The sequence below is a fragment of the Leucoraja erinacea genome, chromosome 17, assembly GCF_028641065.1.
Source record: "Leucoraja erinacea ecotype New England chromosome 17, Leri_hhj_1, whole genome shotgun sequence".
Lineage (NCBI taxonomy): Eukaryota > Metazoa > Chordata > Chondrichthyes > Rajiformes > Rajidae > Leucoraja > Leucoraja erinaceus.
This window is the reverse complement of record NC_073393.1, coordinates 19,203,952-19,224,805: the sequence shown is the minus strand read 5'-3', so window position 1 is coordinate 19,224,805 and position 20,854 is coordinate 19,203,952. Positions and strand designations below refer to the sequence as shown.

At 45.7% G+C, this 20,854-nt stretch overlaps 1 protein-coding gene across 2 annotated transcripts in view; it reads left to right on the top strand.

Annotated features, from left to right (window-relative positions):
• Positions 1–20,854, top strand: part of calb2a (calbindin 2a) — a 37,460-nt gene extending 16,606 nt beyond the window's left edge. Inside the window, exons 6-12 of one of the 2 annotated variants that reach the window (XM_055648740.1) lie at positions 6,533–6,610; positions 6,994–7,049; positions 7,726–7,765; positions 11,492–11,509; positions 18,238–18,291; positions 19,212–19,283; positions 20,147–20,854. In XM_055648740.1, the coding sequence (XP_055504715.1) occupies positions 6,533–6,610; positions 6,994–7,049; positions 7,726–7,765; positions 11,492–11,509; positions 18,238–18,291; positions 19,212–19,283; positions 20,147–20,260 (432 nt within the window). In that variant the 3' untranslated portion in view covers positions 20,261–20,854. The remainder of the gene's footprint in view (positions 1–6,532; positions 6,611–6,993; positions 7,050–7,725; positions 7,766–11,491; positions 11,510–18,237; positions 18,292–19,211; positions 19,284–20,146) is intronic. The other variant, XM_055648741.1, reaches the window with a different exon arrangement.

Here is a 20,854-nt window from a genome sequence, read left to right as displayed (position 1 = left end):
TGTATAAGGACAGGTGTTACATCCTTCACAGTTGTAGGGGAAAGTACCTGGGGAGGGGGTGGTTTGGATGGGAAGGGATAAGTGAACCAAGGAGTAAGGTGAGGACCATGGAAATTCTATCCTTGTGCCATCTGATGGGAGAGGCAGCGAGAGCTCCCTTGTTAATAAATCTGTGTATGTTCAGGTCAAGTCTTTCGTTTTGACCTTTTATATTGATTTTCCCTGACTCTAATTGGAGTGTGTCGACACCCACTGTGTCCTAGAGTTAAACAGCACATGGCTGAACTCCAGCATGCCAACAGGATCATTGTCCATTTTGCCTTGTCTTTTCTGTTTAACTTTCTAAATGTAACACACTGCCCCCTCCTGTTTGGTTTGAAGCCTTTGCTTTAGCACTTGTTTGACTCACTGATCACCAGCCCCAGCCTGGTTCGAGTGAATCCTGTCCCAAGGGAACAGCTCCGCTTCTGCAGTGCCCCATGGATCGAAACCCATTTCTCCTGCACCGGTCTTTGATTGATGCAGAAAGCTCTCCAATCTGCTTGACCCTGAGCGAGTTTGCAGAGGGTTATTGGTTTTGTGCTTCGGCTTATTAATTTTCATTTTAGCTGCTCATACCCTTTTAGCAGACTCCCGTCCATGTCCTTTCTCTGTCCTTGGGATCCCATATGGACCACAACAGCTAAGTCACTCTGTTCCCAGTCCAGTAAGAGTCCTTAACCCTGACAATGTTGAGATATTACAGCCTTCATTACAGACTCATTGACTGCAACAATATCTACCATAATCTAACTACACTGTCTCCTACCACTCCTAGTTTCTGTGTCACCCCCTCTGCTGGAATTGTCCCCTGTACCAGGGAGCTGTGGTCAGTTGCTTCTCCTACCACCATTCTCTGCTCTTGCCCATATAGACAACAAAAAATGGGTATAAGACCATAAGATCATAATTCATAGGACCAGAATTAGCCCAATTCAGCCCATTCAGTCTGCTTTGCCATTTGATCATTGAGGATCTATTTTCCCCCCTCAGCCCCTTGATAAAGAAATTCTTCATCTCAATTATAAAAGTATATTATTTTATTCTGAGGATACTGGTTCTAGACCCTCCCATTGATGGGAACATCCTTTTCATGTCCACTTTATCTAGGCCTTTCATTATCCATTAGATTTCAATGAGATCCACTCCCAAACTCCAACGAGTATGGGCCCAGAGACTTCAAATGCTCATTATACGTTAACCCAATCATTCCGAGGAACATTCTCGTAAACCTCATCTAGACCATCTCCAATGCCAGCACATCCCTCTTCCTGTTTGGGACCCCAAACTGATCCCAATATTCCAAATGTAGCCTCACCAGTGCCTTATAAAGCTTCAGCATTACATCCTTGCTGTTATATTTTAGTCCCTGCAATATGCATGCTAGCATTGTATTTGCAATGTCTCCACCTGTATTCCTTCTACCAAAGTGCATGACCATGCTCTTTGTTTAAGAAGGAACTGCAGATGCTGGAAAATCGAAGGCAGACAAAAATGCTGGAGAAATTCAGCAGGTGAGGCAGCATCTATGGAGCGAAGGAAATAGGCAATGTTTTGGGTCGAGACCCTTCAGACTGATGTGGGGGGGGGGGGGAGAAGAAGAAAGGAAGAGGCAGAGACAGTGGACTGAGGAAGAGCTGGGAAGGCGAGGAGAAAGCAGGGACTATCTGAAATTGGAGAAGTCAATGTTCATACTGCTGGGTATGAACATAGGTGCTGCTCCTCCAATTTACGGTGGGCCTCACTCTGGCCATGGAGGAGGCCCAGGACAGAGAGGTCGGATTCGGAATGGGAAGGGGAGTTGAAGTGCTGAGCCACCGGGAGATCGGATTGGTTATTGCGAACCGAGCGGAGGTGTTGGGCGAAGCGATCGCCAAGCCTACACTTGGTCTCACCGATGTAGAGCAGCTGACACAAAGAGCAGTGGATGCAATAGATGAGGTTGGAGGAGGTGCAGGTGAACCTTTACCACGCCTGGAAAGGCTGCTTGGGTCTTTGAATGGAGTCAAGGGGGGAGGTAAAGTGACAAGTGTAGCATTTCCTGTGGTTGCAAGGGAAAGTGCCAGGAGAGGGGATGGTTTGGGTGGGAAGAGACGAATTGACCAGGGAGTTACGGAGGGAGTGGGCTCTGCAGAAAGCAGACACGGGAGGAGATGGGAAGAGTGGCCAGTGGTGGGATCCCGTTGGTTCTCTTTGCTCTGCTGTATTCTATTTGCCATTTCTTTGCCCACTCTCACATTTAGAGAGATGTCCAAGTCCTTCTGCAGACTTTCTGCTTCCTCAACACTACCTGCCCCTCCATCTATCTTCGTATTATCTGCAAACTTGACCACAAAGCCATCAATTCCATCTTCCGAACATTGGTTGTGTAAGGGCCGAGGTTCCTCCAAACGCTACTCCCTGAAAACTGATTCCTGTTTCAGGTTCAAATCCTTCATTAGACTCAGTCAGAGGAGAGGTAATCCAGAGGTACGAAAAGGTTCAGAGTCCGAAATGTCACCAGTTCCTTTTCTCCAGAGTTACTGCATGACTCACTGACCTACTCCAGCCTTCGGTGTAAACCAACATCTGCAGTTCCTAACTACACGCTATTACTTTTGTGGTTCTGCTCTTTAATTTAATCCCAAAGTTCTCAGCAGCATCTCTTTGTCCAATTTTATCTTTGTTGCTGGTTCCTATCTAGATCACAACAACTGAGTTTCTCCCCTCTCATTACGTTCCTCTCCAGTCCCAAGAGGAGTCCTCAACACTGGATGACATTACAACATTCAGGACTTTATTTGCAACAGTATCCACCAGACCTCACTTCACTGTTCCTTATAATTGCTAAATTTTTTGCCACTCTCTCAGATGGAATGATCCCCTGCACCATGTGGCTATGGTCAGACTGCATTTCCTCCCCGCAGTCTCTACTCTTGGCCACACACACTGCAAGTATTGGGTATCCGATTGTTGTATAAGGGCTGAGACTCCACTAAACACTACTTTCTGAATCCCTATTCCTGCCTCAATCAGGGTCACTCTCTCCACGTCTGTTGGTAGTCTCAGGCTACAATGGCAGGCTGTGGATCAATGACAGCGGGCATTACTAAAGCAAGCCCTGTGTTCAACAAATCCTGTCTCCAGACTTTAGTCCGATGAGGTAAGAAACTGTTGATAGAGAAAGTGAAGTGGGCAGCAGCAGGTTCTGCAGCTGCTTCTGGAGATGTGATCTAGGGGGAGTGCAGAAAAGGTTCACAGGGATGTATCGTGGTCTGGAGAGACTGGATAGGATGCAACTGTTTTCTCTGGAGTAAAGGAGGCTGAGAGGTGAACTTGTTTATATAATCATGTGAAGTGAAAATAAGTTGGACGGTCACAGTCTTTTTGAGTGAAGTGAGTGAGGGGAAAGATTTAAATGGGATCTGAAGGGTAGGTTTTCACAAGTGGAGGATATCTGGAGTGAGCTGCCACAGAAGATCCGATTGTGAAGGACAGTTGGGTAGTTGCATGGATAGAAAGGTTTAGAAGGATATTTGAGCCAAACGCAGGTAAATGGGTCCCTCAGTTATTCAACTTAGTTAGCAAAGACCAATTGGGCTGAAGGGCTTGTTTCCGTGCTGTATAGCTCCAACTCTGTCCAATCTTCAGTTTTCCTGTCCTGATATTGCTCAGGTAGCCTGAGGTCAGGAATCCGTCAACTCATTGAAGGATAAAGATTGCAGTCACTGCTCAGCTTTAACACGATTATATAGGTAGCGCAATAAAATACGGTTCCAAAGGGGCTTGGCAGAGCTGTGTGAAATCACATTGTGTGGTTTGATACTCCAGTGAGTGCTTCATAAACCGCTTGTTCAGAATAGAAGACATTAAATTGACCAAAGTGTTTAATTCCTGGCATGATTGAACTGCCAGCAACCTCTAGCCAATAGATCATTTCAGCACTTAATGCCAAGGAACGTCAAAGGGCAGTGGGGAAACACAGGAAGAAGAGAGACATAACCCACCCACAAGAGAACAGGGAGCTGGGTTCCTGCCTCTGGTAGGGCATGCAGCAGGGTGCGCAGAGGTCACCCAAGACAGAGCAGAATGATCAGTCCTCTTGCACAGGCAGAATTCCAGTCTCACACTCCACCTCAGACAACATTTTTCTTGAGGCGCTTGGCCAAGGATGGTGGTTCTGTTCCTCCTGCCCCAGGGCACTCTGTCTGGGTTGCTTCCCCCCCCGCCCAAGATGTGACTGTCTGGGAGGGAATCTAATCCTGCATTTGTGACTCCAGACCATCCTGGGCAGCAGCAAGATGTCCAAGACATGTATCATTGTTTGCGGCCGAACTCTCCAATGGGAAATATCATTGATGCTACCTCCTCCAGGGAATAAGACTTCTTCTCAAGTCGGTGACCATTGGTGGTGCATCCCTCATGCTGGCACGGAGAGTGGTTATAGGTGGTGGCAGAGAATGTATGTGTGTGTCTGTGGATGGCACAGTGTATGTGGGTGGCACAAAGTAAATGGGTGGTGCACAGTGCATGCAGGTACCAGAGAGAGAGAGGGTGGGTGGTGCAGTGTGTGTGGACGGTGTGTGTAACATTTCACCCTTCTGTAAGCTCTACGTACATTTGCCAAGAGTCTGGTTGTGTTGGGTGTAGACCAGCCACACTGGACCTTGAGTACTGGACTGACTGCGTCACAAACCACTGGAAACGCTGGCGACCATGCCTTTCAATGTCCTGGGCCACAACTTCCCAAGTGTGGGATTTATTGTTGCTGGGGGCACCTGCCCTTTGGCTTGCTCTGAAATCTTCCACCAGTAAGGCCGACTTAAGGTTTGTTAATTCTCTATAACATAATGGTTTATCATTACCTCTCTGCAGTCCTAAGTCACTCCACCCTTTGGAAACTGGACCTTCACCCAGAGTTGCCCACATAAAGGCTCTCTGTGGCGAGGAACTGAGCTCAGGATCCCTACCACCTAGTGCCCTTTCGGCACTGTTATTTATCAGTCAGTAAAAGATCCAATTATGGGAGAAGATGTTTCATGAAGTCTCACCGTGATAATTCTGGGACAAGTCTAGCCAGAGCTCCAGCCAGGGCAGCATGTCTGCTGCAGGGGTTTCCTCCTGCCAGCAGTCCAGGCTTGGCGCGCGATGACAGAGAAATGCAGACATGTGTCCGTGAGACGACAAGAATGGATCATTATTCCTGCCATTCTACAATGATTCATGTTTGTTCTCTGTGTCAGGAAGGCTGCCATACAAGTCAGGTCTTCCCGTCTCTTGCCAACAATCTCTGGTTGATGGATCAGGGCCACAGGTTCTCCCTGCTTCACATTTAGCCCGCCAGCATACACGGACAAAGGGCCATCATTGCTAGCAAACCTACAATTGCTTATTCTGTCCACACCAGGCCAGGAGAGAGATGGTGCCTCTTTGTAGGGAGGGAGCTCAGAACATGAATTGGTGGTTGGGAGACATCAAACTCAGTAACACAACCCTAAAGACAAATTCTGCACATACGAGGTTTAGTCTCGATGCCTGGCATGATTAGAGAGTTGTAATCATTCAACATGGAAACAGGCCTTTGGTCTAACTCTTCCATGCCCACCAAAGTGTCTACCTGAGCTAATCCCATTGCCTTCGTTTGGCCCATATCCCTCTAAATCTTTCCTATCTGTGAATCTGTCCAAATGTGTCTGTCCACATGTCTATTAATCTTCCTCTACCACCTCCTCTGGCAGCTCGTTTCATTTACCTACCACTTTCTTTTGAAAAAACTACCCCTCTGGTTCCCTTTAAATTTTCTCCCTCTCATCTTAAACCAATGCCCTCTAGTTTTAGACTCCCCTGCCCTGGGAAAAGAATGACCATCCATCCTATTTATGCATTTCATGATTTTTTAAACCTCTATAAGATCACTCCTCAGCCTCCTACACTCTAGTGAAAACAGTCTCTTGTGTCCAGCCTTTCACTGTAACTTAAGCTCTCCAACTCTGTCAACATCCTTGTAAACCTTTTCTGCATCCTCTCTAGCTCAATTACATCCTTCCTCTGGTGTGCAATCAAACATCTTGTACAACTATAACATGACTTCTCGACTGCTGTACTCAATGCCACAGCTGATGAAGGCAAGTGTGCCATACGCTTTCTCCAGCACCTTGTCATAGTGACCAGGCAGACATAGTTCAGCTGGGACAGCCAGTTTACAGCCTCTCAGATTTTATTTGGTAGAAATCTATGATGTCACTCAACTGGCTCCCCACAAAAGTCAGTCGTCTCCTGTCTTGGAGGTGCTTAGCTGGTATTCTCGGTTACTAAGGCTAAAGTAACATTGACAACCTGCTGAGATTTTCCCTTGAGGTATTTTGGCAAAGAGAGTGGCCGAATGAGCTGATGTACACACTGGCCACCAGCTCGTTGAATGGATGTGCAGGGTTGAAAGAAACCAGATACTTCTTATGCTGCAAGTAGTGTTTGTAATGTGAGATAACTGAACCTGGACCATGTCTCCCTTCAGAGCTTCCTGGCGGACCTCTTGAAGAAAGCAAACAGGCACTACGACGACAAGAAGCTGCAGGAATACACACAAACGATAGTGAGTGGTAGCCGTGCATGGGATAGATCCACAAACACACTTATCTCTCCCGGCTGCTGTCCCTGGGTGGTGAGTGCTGCCCCGAACTGGAGCAATGGCGGTGATGCCCCCTAGCACAACACTCATAGACCTGCTCCTGCATGGCATGCCCGCCTGGTGCCAGTCACCTACATCCTGACCCTCCCTTCCCTGGCTATCCCTCTCAAAACCCTGATCTCTGGCTACCGACTCTCCCAACTGATTGTTAATCCTCCCTCATCCCAACCCGCGGCCTACACTTCTTGTTAAACAAACGCCATTCATTCTCCAAGCACCGCTGGCACAAAGGAAAAAAATGTGGATGCTGGAATCGGTCACCATGCCATCTTTATTTTCTATTACAGCTGAAAATGTTTGATGCAAATGGCGATGGGAAACTGGGTCTTTCAGAGATGGCACGGTAAGTTAATTCTCTCGAGATGGATTCCAGGAGATGAAAAGACTGGCAGGGTCTGATTGGAATTGGGATGGGAATCGAGGAAGGGTGAGAGGAAGCATTTAGACCTGATGGAGGTAAGATTTGATAACTGCTTGCTCTTTTCCTGTTGGTCAGTTTTATGACTTGACATAACACCCATCAAATATGGAGAAAGAAATAGCTGTGGAGGATATAGATGGTGCAAAGGCGGGTTGTCAGAAGGAAAGTGTTCAAACAAGTGGACATGTGGCAAATTAAGTTCAACTTAGGGAAAGGAAAGGTGTTACATGCTTGTCAAAAGCTGAACATTAGTGCAGGGTGAATGGGTTGAATTCTCAGGAAATCACCAGCAGACCTTGTGTGTCGGTTCCCCAAGAAGCTGGGCAGTGGATGGAGGTTGGCTCACAGGCTTCATGGGAGAGTGTCCCTACAGGTGCTTCTGGAAAGCATTCTGGCCACTCAAGCCCCCTCTGTCTCCTGGCACCACGGCTGTTTTTTGTGCCATAGACTGAGAGCCAGGATAATCTCAGCACAGCTCTCAAGTCCACGGCAGAAGGTACCTCAGCACACTCCAAACATGCAGTACAGGTGGGCGTTTTGTGTGATGTATCAGTGTTCTATCTCTTTAAGACTAATTCTTTCTTTTTACTTCCTTTAGTTTATTGCCTGTTCATGAAAATTTTTTGCTAAAGTTTCAGGTGAGTGTGCTGAGTTCGATTTCTCCTGTTTTTTACTCCTTTTCCTGAAGTGTTGCCAAGCTGAGTACGCAGTCCCACATACACAAGTTCGCCTGCGTGCTCAGCCTTCGTCTGTGCGCCTGAACCATGACTGCCAAGGTACCTCTGCAGGGCAGCAAAGTCAGTGTGGCATTGAACGTTTCCAATGTCCACACACATCCATTCTCCAGCACTGGCCAGTGTTTGGGAGCAACTGCCCCTGCATAGTCCAGGGTGTCAAATCTGTTCCTGGCACTCAGCTGAGGTCTCCTAACTAAACACGACAGAGATTTAATTTGGGGTCTGACGTTACAATTTACATAAATTCATTTATTTACCCATGGACCCTCAGAGAGTATGGAATGGAATGTACCCACCTGTTCCTTGTAACAGGCAGAAGAAATGACATTAAGTGTAACTTGCCATTGTCCAATAACATTTGCAATAATCATCCCATTGTATTGCTGAAACCTTCTGATGAAACACTCTGGCCAGACTCTGAAGGACAGGCATCCACATTCATACTCCCTTGCTGCATTTCCACTGCTATCCTCGCTTCAGTCCAGATCATTGATTCATACAAAGCAACAGCCCTATGGGTGAAAGGCCTTTCTAACTTGCACTGTAATACCTGATCAGTTCTTGCCCTCATGGAACTCTCCATGGTTTTTGACACATCAGTCTTCCACCGTCAGCTCTTCACAACATTGTCCAGTAATTGTTTCATTCCTCTGTCTAAATACAGCTGGGACCATTCCTGCAGTAGGTCCATCTTCTGGGTCAGTCAGCAGTCTGCCGCCTCTCATCTACACGTAGCATCACAGCAACACTGCGGAAGCAAGGGTCAGATTTCAGAAGCCCAGTATGGAGCTCCCTTGATTCCATCACCATGTTGGATTGTCAAGCCTCCTGTTCAAAATCAGATAATGGATCATTTAGAAATTTCTCCATTGAAATGCCAGTGAGAATGCCCAGTGATCCAATCTTTGAGCCTACAGCCTGCTGTCTATCGTGGCTTCTCACTTTATTTAAGGCCATCAGTGTGCAGTCTTAGTCCCTGTTTAATCCTGGGCTCTGAGATCATCTCCCGTTTTTACTCCTATAACGTGGCCCACCCTGTCTTCACTGTCCTCTACCGTACCCTCAGCATCTCTGTGCTCAGATTTCCCTTTTCCTCATTCCCCAACTTTCACTCCATGCAGGCTCCATCTCCTGAAAGAATCAGCCATCCAATTCTTGTCTCATCTCATTGCAGCTTCCAATATCTTGTTTTTTTTATTTCCAAATTTCGATGTTGCTGTCCTGACACATTTCCACAATAATTGTATCTTAAACACGGCAAATCCTGATGTTATGAGCACCTACACTCGCCAGCCCCTCCAAAGCTCTCCATCTTCAATTCTCATTGCTCCATATATCTCTTCACTTCCTCTCAAGCCTTGCCATTCAACTAGCTCTCTGCCATCATTGCAACCACACCTTTTGTCATCCTTCTTGGCTCCCTGACAGCTGCTGACTGCCCTCAGGTCTGCTTTGTGATGTTTTGCTGTGTTAAAAACAAGTCAATGTTGTGGTTGTCCTTCAGAAGAAGAAAGTCATTTAGTCCTGTATGTTGTCTCGTGTCTTTTCAATGTGTCTGCTGCATTCAATTTATTTATTTTGGAAAGAATTTTGTTAGTTTTACATTTCATCCAGAAGAGGATGTCTGTGCTGGAAAATGAAACCATTCCCACTTTGCAGCAGGTGACAGGTATGGGTTTCAGTTTGTTTCACAGGTGTCCCTAAGTCCTACACTCCTAAGTGCATCACAGTTGTACAGCTAGTTGTGTTGTTTTGATGATGAACTTGGGCACTGATTGTGCAGAGTTTGTATGTTCTCTTTTTGATGGCATAGATTTATACGTTTAAAATAATTTAAGTAATGAAAAACACTTTTTTTTTTTAAAAGGTAAACAATTAAAATAAATGGACCAGAAATGCCAGAAATCAATTTAAACGACTGTGACTGAAGTAAAGGAACAAAACAAACCTCTTAGGTAGACAGAAATGCTGGAGGAACTCAGCGGGTGAGGCAGCATCTATGGAGAGAAAGAATAGGCAATGTTTTGGGTTGAGACCCTTCTTCAGACTCTTGACCCGAAAATGTCGCTTATTCCTTCTCTCCATAGATGCTGCCTCACCTGCTGAGTTCCTCCAGCATTTTTGTCTACCTTTGATTTTTCCAGCATCTGCAGTTCTTTCTAAAACAAACCTCTTGCTACTTCCATCATGATTTACTATCCACAAAAACACAAGAAGATGGAAGCAGGATAGGCCACTGGGGCTCTCAAGCCTGCACAGCCATACATTTTACTCCTCTGCTTCCTTCTTTGTCTCCACTTCACCTTGATGCCCCCTCTCAAGACAATAACCTAAATACTGAGGCCCTAGTTACACTCCCACTGCTACGCTTGGTATTCACATGCCTGACACTTTACTCCTGAAACAGAACCTCTATTCCCAGCTTATCATGGGAAAGATTATTGGGAGGCTGGGGGAAATATTCAAGGATGTGCCCATTGCTTCCTTGAGGAAATGCAATAGCCTGGGAATCAATCAGACCCACGGAGGGATTGAAACATTGGGAGGGGGTGGATATAAGGCCACAGATTGGATTCATGCCTGAAGTAGGTGCTGAAAATCTGAAGTTAAGAAAGTGGAACCGATGATGCAAGGTTAATTGAGCAAATCTAGGAATATGAAGGACATATTTATCTTGATGTCTGCATAGATACCAGCATAGGTTTACTTGAAGAGCGCCCAAGGCGTAAATTATGGAGAAAGATTACACAGTGTGATTGTATTCCTGGAATTTGTCAAGTTGATTTCATTATAGTTGATTTAAGAGGATCTGTTCTTATGGATACTGAGAAATGTTTTTTATTGGATGTAGAGCCTCAGACCAGCGGCAAAGTCTGAAAGCCGGGTCTTCCTGGAATGGAGCTCAGCAACACTTCCATATGCAGAGAACAGAGAAGGTTCAAACACTGTCCATAAAGCACAGTTAATGCTGTATCAAATGTTGATTGCACATCTGAGACCAGTAGATTTTTGCTAATAAGACTGAATATGGCAAAAAGTGCTTTGCAGTTAGTCTGCGAATTAACTACAATCGCCTTCAATAGTATTAGGGATTTGAGAGTCTGAATAGTCTCCTCTTGTTCCTCTGTCATGGCTTTTTGTGTGGTGAGGGGTTATTCGGACACTGATGCTAAATAAGTATGAATGGGTCAGAAATGTGGGCCTCTCGTCTACCAGACCTAGAGTTCCTAAGATGGGAGATCTGTATCTCCTCTGAATATTGGCTTCAAAAGAACTTGCTGTGCCCGAGTCGTCTGAAAAACTGCACAGAATGGCTGGCAGAGTGGGGCAGAAGTGGGCAACAGTCTAAGCTGGGACAGATCCAGGGGACCCTTGCTCAGCCTCTGCCCTCTGTAACAGACCCAGGAGCTTTGTACAGCTTTGAACAGACCCAGGAGCGGGTAGTTTGTACATCAGATGTTTCATTTCCCAGCACTGACTTCCTGCACATTTCTGAGCACCGAAAAACACCCACAGTAACATTGAAAATAAATAATTAACTTGTTTCCATCATGAAGAACAGAGCTCTTTACAGGTAAAACTTAATTACATATGTGAAAGATTGATGAAGTTCTATTTTACTCTCAGGATGACAGAGGATCAAAGGTAAGTTTCAGTGCTAAGGTGATTTTAATTTCACTTACAACATTCCATATTAACAACAGATATTTCCTCTGTGTCACGGTGTTTGGGCTTGAGCTTTTTTTTTAAATCTGTTTAACTTTATTCATGCATTCATGCATCCAAGAAAAGTTGTTGATAATTTGCCGACTTACAATCCCCCCAGCCTCTGCCCATATCCCTTCATTCCCCAGCCCTCTGCCTAATTCCTGTCATTCTTCTGGCCATTCTCTACAGTTATTTATGTTTAAATCTCCGCTGGCCTCCCTGGTCATTCTCCGCTTCTGTTGTCTTAAGCCCTTGCTCTGGACGCCTCTCCATTTCCTTCCCACTTTCTTAACCCTAGATCTTCTGATGCTTCCTCACTCTTTAATCCAGACCCTATTCACATCTGTGGACTTTAATCCATCCCCTCCCAATATTTTCAATCCTCTGTTCATTTTCCCTTGATTTAGAACCCAACTTATGTTGAACTTTTAACCATCGTGATATATCTCACTAATAAAATCTTAGACAGGAAATTTCAAAACTAAATAACATGGCAAATAGATAATAGCTTGTAATTTGTAGTACAGCCTTATGGGAGCTGGCAAAGTAAAGAGGATTAGAGGCAGAATTCCAGAGCTAATTCCAAGGTGGCTGAAGCCATAGGCATCAGTAGCAGAGCAGTCAACACTGGGGACAGATTTAGAGCTTCACAGAAATAAGAAGGTTGTAGAGCTGGAAGAAGTTTCAGGGATGTGGAGTAACAGCGGGCACGGGAAAACCAGAAATCGGAATAGGTCGGCAAAAACAGACCTCAGAGTAGTCTAAGGAATAGGGAAGCAGGGCCTTGGAGGGGCAGTCATTGAAGAACAGGGAAGATGGAAGAACGTTGAAACTGTCAGTATAGCGATGACTAAAAGTCTTCTGTTTCTGGAACTAGCTGCAGTGAATACATGGTCCATCTCCATATTTCATCATTATGATGGATGCAGCTAACAGGATATGGGCAATGTGAGGGCGGTGCAGCAGGCTCCAGGACCCAGCAAGTGGGTGTGTGTTTGCACAACAAGCAGGAAGATGTCAGGTGTTCCTGGAAATGCTGGATTTGGAGGAAACAGTTGAATAGATCGAAATTGGGGATTGGTCAAAACTTCTATGACCAAAGGATGGAGAGGTTGGATCTGAGAGTAAAAGCAATGTGGCCAGATCAATATCAAAAGGTTTGTTTGGGGACTGGGTAATGGGTCAGATAAATGATTGGGGGAGAAATTGAGTTGAGGGGTTGGTGCTGATCAAGGACCCCAAGACATTGCCAACAGCCTTTTACCCAGAATAGGGGAATCAAGGACCAGAGGACATACGTTCAAGGTGAAGGGGAAAAGATTTAATTGGAATCCGAGGGGTAACTTTCTCACACGGAGGGTGGTGGGTATATGGAACAAGCTGCCAGAGGAGTTGGTTGAGGCTGGGAACTATCCCATTGTTTAAGAAACAGTTGGACAGGTACATGGATAGGACAGGTGTGTAGGTTTATGGACCAAGCGCAGGCAAGTGGAACTAGGGCAGCTGGGGCATTTTTTGGCCGGTGTGGGCAAGTTGGGCCGAAGGATCTGTTTCCACACTGTATTACTCCAACAGGAGGCTCAGGTGGAAAGAAGAACATACCTTGGAAAAGATAAAATCCTGGGTCATCGTGCACCTCATGACCAACGTGAATTTGGATTCCTCCCTTCCAAGTACACTGCAGCAGGTTTTGCCCTCCAGTTAAGGCCTGCTTCAGTTATGAGGGAAGACAATTATGTTCTCCAAGGATTCCAGGTTGCCTAAAAGACCAGGAATAGAACTGTGTTATTAGCCCATGAAGAACTATATCAGTGTAATGATACTGAGTGACCATAGGAGGTTACTGGGCAGTCAGACAGAATACAGCAAGATGATGGCATTGGCTGTGGGCAGCAGATATTTCTTGGTTTCCTTCTTAGGCTCCACCCCCTCATTTGATCCAGGTATTCTCCTCAGAAAACACCTGCTCAGCTGCCGGCCTGTTTCCCCTCATGTCCAAGGTGAATAGCTAATTTCATGTGCTTGGAAAAGTTCCCATCCGTCACTATCCCAATTACTTAACCCCATGTACAGACCAAACATAAAAAACAAATTTGTAACCAACCCTTTCTCTATTGGGTCATGAAGTTGTGATCCTTCCTTCCCTCCGACTCTACTCAGCGGCTAAGGTATGTTCTGCTAAGACATGTTCCAGGTAGCATTGATAGCACCAGCATCATTGATCTAACTGTCCCAGTTGCCCATAGGTACCAGGTTGTCCCGCCAGCCAGTCAGGTGTGTCCATCCCAGTCCAGAGTGATGGTTCCAGACCCTGTTGATCTCTTCAGTTCACCAGCTGCCGATGAAACTTTGCCAAAAATGAAATTTTGAAGCTCTTCAGTTGAAGAACACTCTTCAATTATTCCTATGTCCTTCCCTTTCCTCACATGGTTTCCTGTCTCCCCATGATGTAGGTAGAATGAATATCACAACCTTTCTAACTTTACTACCAATTAACCCATAATTCCATTACCTAAGTTTAGCCTATTAACAACACGCTAATCACACCCCCATACAGTAGCGTACATGCATTTACCACACTTTATATAATTGTTGTGCATAGTGTGTTTATCTTTCATTTCATGTATGTGATCAGGTTTTTGATTATGTTCTATCCTGTGGGACATTAAAGCATTGCCCAAAGAGATGATGTTTCCAGGCATGTTTGTAACCACAAAACCAACCAGAGCTTGATCATCTAACAGGGCAGGGCAATAGAGTAGATTCTCAGAGCACGTACTGAGGTAATTCAGATTGTGAGCCTCAGTTTAACCAAATAGCCTTCAGTAATTGTGCTTGTGTGCATGTGATTGTTTGTTTGAGTGCATGTTTATTTGTGTGTGAGTCTGCATCACTTTATGTCTTTGGTTCTTGACCTTGCCCATTCCTTTGCCTTCCTCCTGCTCTCTCTAGGGTGTCGCAGCCTCCTGCGCGTCACCTGCATCTGCTCTTTTGTCGCCATCTCTCTCTGTCCTTCCGTGTCTCACTGTGGTGTTCTGTTCATCCTCTTCTTTCTCACCCTCTAATTTATTCTCTACAAGTGTCTTGTTTTATCTCTCCTCTTCTCCTGTTTCTACCCTTTTTTCTGCCTGTCCCCCTGCCCATACCTCAACCCTTTTCACTGTCTTTTGTCCTCTCTCTCTCCCTCTCTCTTCTCTTCAGACAAGGATCCAAGGTTCAGTATAGTACAGCACTGTCTATATTCTCATCAAAAGGATAGCTCAAATCTCACATCAAATTCCTTAATTTCAATACACAAATTCCCTAATCTCGCATCAATTTCCCTAATCTCTAACCTCAATACTCTCCGGTCAAGCATTAGAGTGCAAGAACGGCATGGATCAACAATGTGAACCCCCCCCCCCTCTACACTATCCCAGCAAAAACTCCCAGGGCAGGGTTATTACTGTGTAAAGCTGCCTCATCTGACTTTTACTAATTTTGTGGCTAATTTACATGGTTGTCTGATCGATGGAGGGTCCTTTATATTTAAATATTTTTAAATCAACCATCAACTGAGGCTAAATGCTTGGTTCTCTGTCACATTTAGAATTCCCAGGATTTAGAACCAAGTAAAACTCCATCCAACAATGCCAGGGTTGGTTCAGCATGAGCAAAATTCCTTTCTTCCAGCACACACTCAAATGAGCAAGAATAGCACAGATTCAGTACCAAGTTAAACCTTCCTCTGCATAAACACTTGCAAGGTGGGAAGAGTGCAGATTAAATGCAGAGTATGGCTTCTTCGACACTACCTTGTCACGCACTCCCAAACCAGGCAAACCATAAGCAGAACACCAAGTAAATCTTCTATTCCAATCTCACACCAAACATTCCCAAGGCACGTCCAGTAAGAATTAGAAATAATACACTGGTATATCTACTACTGCTTGGGAATGGGTAAGTTAATGGAGTCCACACTAAGAAGGGTTCACTGTATATTTGCTGCTGGCCATGGATCTTGTCACCATAGTCAGCCGGGCTGGAGAGAGGTGTACAGTCAAACTAACCCAGGTCCCATCACAAGGGGGACGATGTACGAAACCGTAGGATCCAGGTGGCCCATCAGCTGAAGGTGTAGGCCCCAGCAACGGTCACATCTCAGTGTTAAGCAGCCGACCACCCCACTCACCACCAGCCTCTCCGCACCAAACCTTGATGGGAGAGCGGCAGGTTCCCAGCCAAACAGATCCCACCCGAAGTGGGTGTCACTTTTAAAGTAAATCGTTTGTTCCAGTCGCATCAATACTCCACAGACAGGTGCAGTAAGAGTTAGAAACCTGGGAGTATTCAGGCTGGATGACCAAGATCGTTCTACCCGGTCAGTGCTATGTGTGGAGTAATGCTGACTCTTCACTGGTTAAATGCAATGAAGGTAGGAATGCTGCATTTTTCCTGGGAGCTTTTATTTTCATTCAAGGGGTTTGGGCTTTACCGACTGAGCCAGCATTTCATTGTCCTTGAGAAGGTGGTGCTAAGTTCAATCCAGCCGTTACAGTTCTTGAGGTCTGGGGCTACCCACAACGTTGTTAGAAAGGGAGTTCCAGGATATTTTGACCCTGCAAGTCAGGTAGCTTTGTGGCCTGGAGGGGATGTTCCAGGTGGTAATATTCCCCATGTTTTTGCTACCCATATCTTTCTAGCTGGTCAGGTGGTGAGTTTGGAAAGTGTTGACTAAGGAGAAGTGGTGAGTAGCTGCAGTGCATGGTGTAGATGGTGCAAACCGCTGCTACTATACGTTGGTGGCAGTGAGTGAGTGGTTGTGGATGGGGTGCGTATCAAGCTTATCTATATCCTGTGTGGTATCGAGTTTATTGAAACTGCACTCATTAGGGCAGGTGGAGAGTGTTCCATCGCACTCCTGACCTGATCCTTGTAGATGGTGGACAGGCTTTGGGGAGTGAGGAGACAAGTTACTTGCTGCAGGATTTCTAACCTCTGACCTGCTCTTGTAGCTACATTGTTTGCAATTCAGGATGGTGTGTGACTTGGCGGGAAACTTCCAGGTGTCCACATACCTTTGCTGCCCTTGTCCGTTCAGCTGATAAAGGTGGTGTGTTTGGAAGGTGATGTCGAAGAAGGCTTAGTGTATGCCCCTGTCCCACTTAGGAAACCTGAACGGAAACCTCTGGAGACTTTGCACCCCACCCAAGGTTTCTGTGTGGTTCCCGGAGGTTTTTGTCAGTCTCCCTACCTGCTTCCACTACCTGCAACCTACCTTGGGTGGGGCGCAAAGTCTCCAGAGGTTTCCGTTCAGGTTTCCTAAGTGGGACAGGGGCATTACTGGTGCATCCTGTAGATGATACACACTGCTACTATTTTCCATCAATGTGAGTGAATGGCAATGGATGGCCTGCTGTGTCCTGTAAGGTGTCAAGCTTCTTGAGTGTTGAAGCAGCCCATGCCTGGTCAAAGTGGATAGGGGTTGGGAACCACTGCGGCTGTGAGAAGAACAGAGTAAATGGAGGGGGTGTGCACCTCCTTATAAATTACCAACTTGCCTCACAAAGCTTCATCTGCCCCGGTGGCAAACCTGTGGGTGCCACAACAGCCACCCTAAAACGTAGGGCATGGCAGTTGATGCAAATTGTGTTTGATCTTGAGAGAATACCGAATATAAAACCTCTTCAACCACTCCCAGAACACCAGGTGCTCACTGCAGCTAGAAGTACTGAAGCAGGCCATCCAGAAAGTTCATAAATGATAGGACCAGAATTAGGCCATTCGGTACATGGAGTCTACTCTACCATTCAATCAAGGCTGATCTAACCTCCCCTCCAAACCCCATTCTCCTGCCTTCTCCCCATAACCTCTGATACCCATACCAATCAAGAATATATTTCTCTCTGCCTTAAAAATATCCATTGACTTGACCTCCACAGCCTTTTGAGTTGCAATCTTGCAGCCCCAGAATCACATCCACCTCCCACCTTTCTCTCTAGCAACATCCGAAGCTGAGAAAGGGCAAATTAATCCCTCGTTCCTAGCAGAAGGAGAGGTGATGGGACTGTGGCTAAAAATCGGTGGAGCAACCCACATTCATGGGTCTGCATGGTGAGAGTGGGCTGTCAACAGAACGGGCCAAAGTTGTGAAAATGAGAGGTTGGATTTTTACTTAGACTCTTTAGGAGATGTGTGTGGGGTTAAGTAGAGGTTGTTATGGTAGAGGTTGTTATCCTCGTCGCTCACAGCAGGAACAAAGTGTCAGAGGAGGAAAATCTTAGTGATGAGGGCATTGTGGTCAATGCCCTCATCACATTCCCCAAATGCCCTCTGCTTCTTCAGAGTCTCTCCCCTCTTCCAGTGGTTAATTTACAACTCCAGTCTCATCTTCCTCCCACTTCCTGCTGCCTTCCTTCAGTGACAGGAAGAGTCCCCACCTGCAGCCTGAGATTGGGTCCTGAAAAAGGGGGTCCATTCTCCCAGCCCTAGAGCCTCATCTGTTACACTCAACTGTGTGTTCAGGGAGAGCAATGGGAGGCGACGGAAAAATGACTCCGGGGCTCAAACACAGAAGCCATAAATCAACTTGAAACAGATAAGAAAATGTGGAGATTCTAGTCTGGAGAATTGATCTAAAATAAACAGTGTTCAATGTTTCTAATGCATGTTTCTTGCATTTACAGGGCATGAAACTGAATGCAGAGGAGTTCAATGCAATATTCACATTTTATGACAGGGTAATTATCACCTCTGCGATGTAGTTATATCCATTGAAGTTGTTCATAGACCCACGTTTTTACTTTAATGGGTGAATTTGACACTCCTCTCATCCCCCCCCCCCCCCCCCCCCCCCCACACACACACACACACACACACACACACACACACACACACACACACACACACACACACACACACACACACACACACACACACACACACACACACACACACACACACACACACACACACACACACACACACACACACACACACACACACACACACACACACACACACACACAATCCTCTCCCCCTCCTCACTTCTGAAGATGGATGAGTCAGTCTCAGGTGCATTGTTCCAGAGATTCAGGACACCCATACCTGAACCACCTGATGTTTGGGTCAAGATAGTGAGATAGAAGAGCTGAGGATGGGCCTATTCTGCCTTGAATTTACAAGAATGGAAAATGATTCTGGGAGATTTGGGAATAGTTTGACAGTGTACATACACCCTGTGAGGATGGTTCCTAAATTTAGAGAGATTTGACCATAGTCTCGGGGAAAGTGGGTGTCTGTCAGATCTGCAGAGAAATACCTTTCCATTGCTCACTGTGTGGGTTTGATTGGTGTTGAATCAGGGCCTGACACTGAGGTCTCAGCATCAGCACCTGGGTTCTGACACTCTATACTGCCCTGCCACTTGCAGGAGGAGCTGGGGTGGTGCAGGTGCATGTTGAATGCGCAAAGCAACCTGACCCTGAGGATTAAGATGCTTGTCAAGGTTTCCACAAAGAAAAAAAAATCAGATGAAAGCCCAGAGCAGTGATACAAAGAACATTGTCCCTTGCTCAGCAGAGCAGGCGGCCCTCTGACTTTTGCTGTTGACTGGCATTTCTCACCATATAATTCTTTGGTTTCTGTCTTGTCTTCTCAGGATGGAAACGGTTACATCGACAGTCATGAGCTAGATGCATTACTGAGAGATTTGTATGAGAGAAATAAAAAGGTGGGTCTTTGGTGAATGAAGCAGTAATATCCAAGAGTATGGGTGCTTATTTTACCCTAATCGGTGCTAGGAATTCAAGCGACTTTCTCATCTGCCTCACCCAACATTCTCATGGTATCCATAGCATGGGTTAGTTGCAGAGTAAAGGCCTCTACTCCATGCCAACAACATTCCCCACGAAGGAATACCACGGATAAGATGCAAGGCATGCTCTCTGCTCTCTCATCAAGCACATCCAGAGGAGAGACAGAGCAATTTAGCTCCCTGTAAAGTGTCACACATGCCCAACACAGGAACTGAACAATTTTGATGCAGATTAAAGATCCCTCAGCATTCACCCATTAACCACTCGTAGGACAGTTATTGTGCAGGTTAGAAGCAAGAATCATACTGCCCTATCTCCAAACACACTTGCAGTCCGGAAACAGAAACGGTCAGAATAAAATTCATTCTACGGTGCCCCATCAAACACTCCCAGGAAGGCTGCAGCTGTAGTCAGGTTTAAAAACTGTCTACACTGCACAGACACTCTATATAGTTTACCATACCACCCCAAGCACAAGTGTCAGAACAGGCAACAACAGTCTGCTGGTGCAACTCAGAAGATTTAGCAGCATTTATGAAAGTTAGCCCATATAAAGAGGAGAGAAGGAGGTCTACAACGGGCAGCAGTAGGTGACTGAGAAGGCGTGAAGAATGATGGGCAGATGGAGTCAGGTGCGGGACGGGGAGGTGTGGGTGAAGTCTGACAAGGTTAATAAAGGGAAGCTGGAGCCAAGAGGAGAGGGTAGTGGATACAATTATTACATGTGACATGATCAGTATTGTTATCTGATGCATTGTTTATTAACTCCCCCTCCTAGGAGATGGATATTAAGAAAGTAACTGCATACAAGAAAAATATCTTGTCCCTGTCGCATGGGGGCAAACTATATCGGCGGGAGCTGGAGATGATCCTGTGCACGGAGCCATTGTAGGGAGAGATCCATCAACAAATTATGTAATCCACGCCCCCACCCACCCCCACAGAACATCACCCAGCGCATGTGCAGTGCGTTCTGGAAACCACAAATGTGCTTGCATTGCAGATTACAAAATGTCACAAGGGACAATTCACACACAGCAGTCGTCATTATTTTCTATGTATCTCCTTTTCTGCATTTTAAAGCAACAATCTATATAGCGATATACATATACACTGTAATATATTAAAAAAAAGCACATTGTGTTTTGGTAAATCCTCTTGGTTGCCAAAGGTATGCCCGAGATCTAAAGCAGAAAGTCAGTTATCCATGAGGCAATTTTTTTTTTTGGTGATTTTGGTACATTGTACTGTTGTTTTCATCACTTTGTCCTGACTCTGAAATTGGATGGTCTGTAGAATAAATGGTAAACTAGATTATGAGCTCACCTGGGACCCATCAAAGTGAAAGCCCAGAGGGTGTTAGTAACTTCCCATATTTTATCCGCATTCCCATATTTTGTCCCCATTCATATTTTTTGTGGATCTGCCCTTCACCACTATATCTGCCTTTCCCACTGTCACCATCCCCTCTCCAACCCCCCCCCCC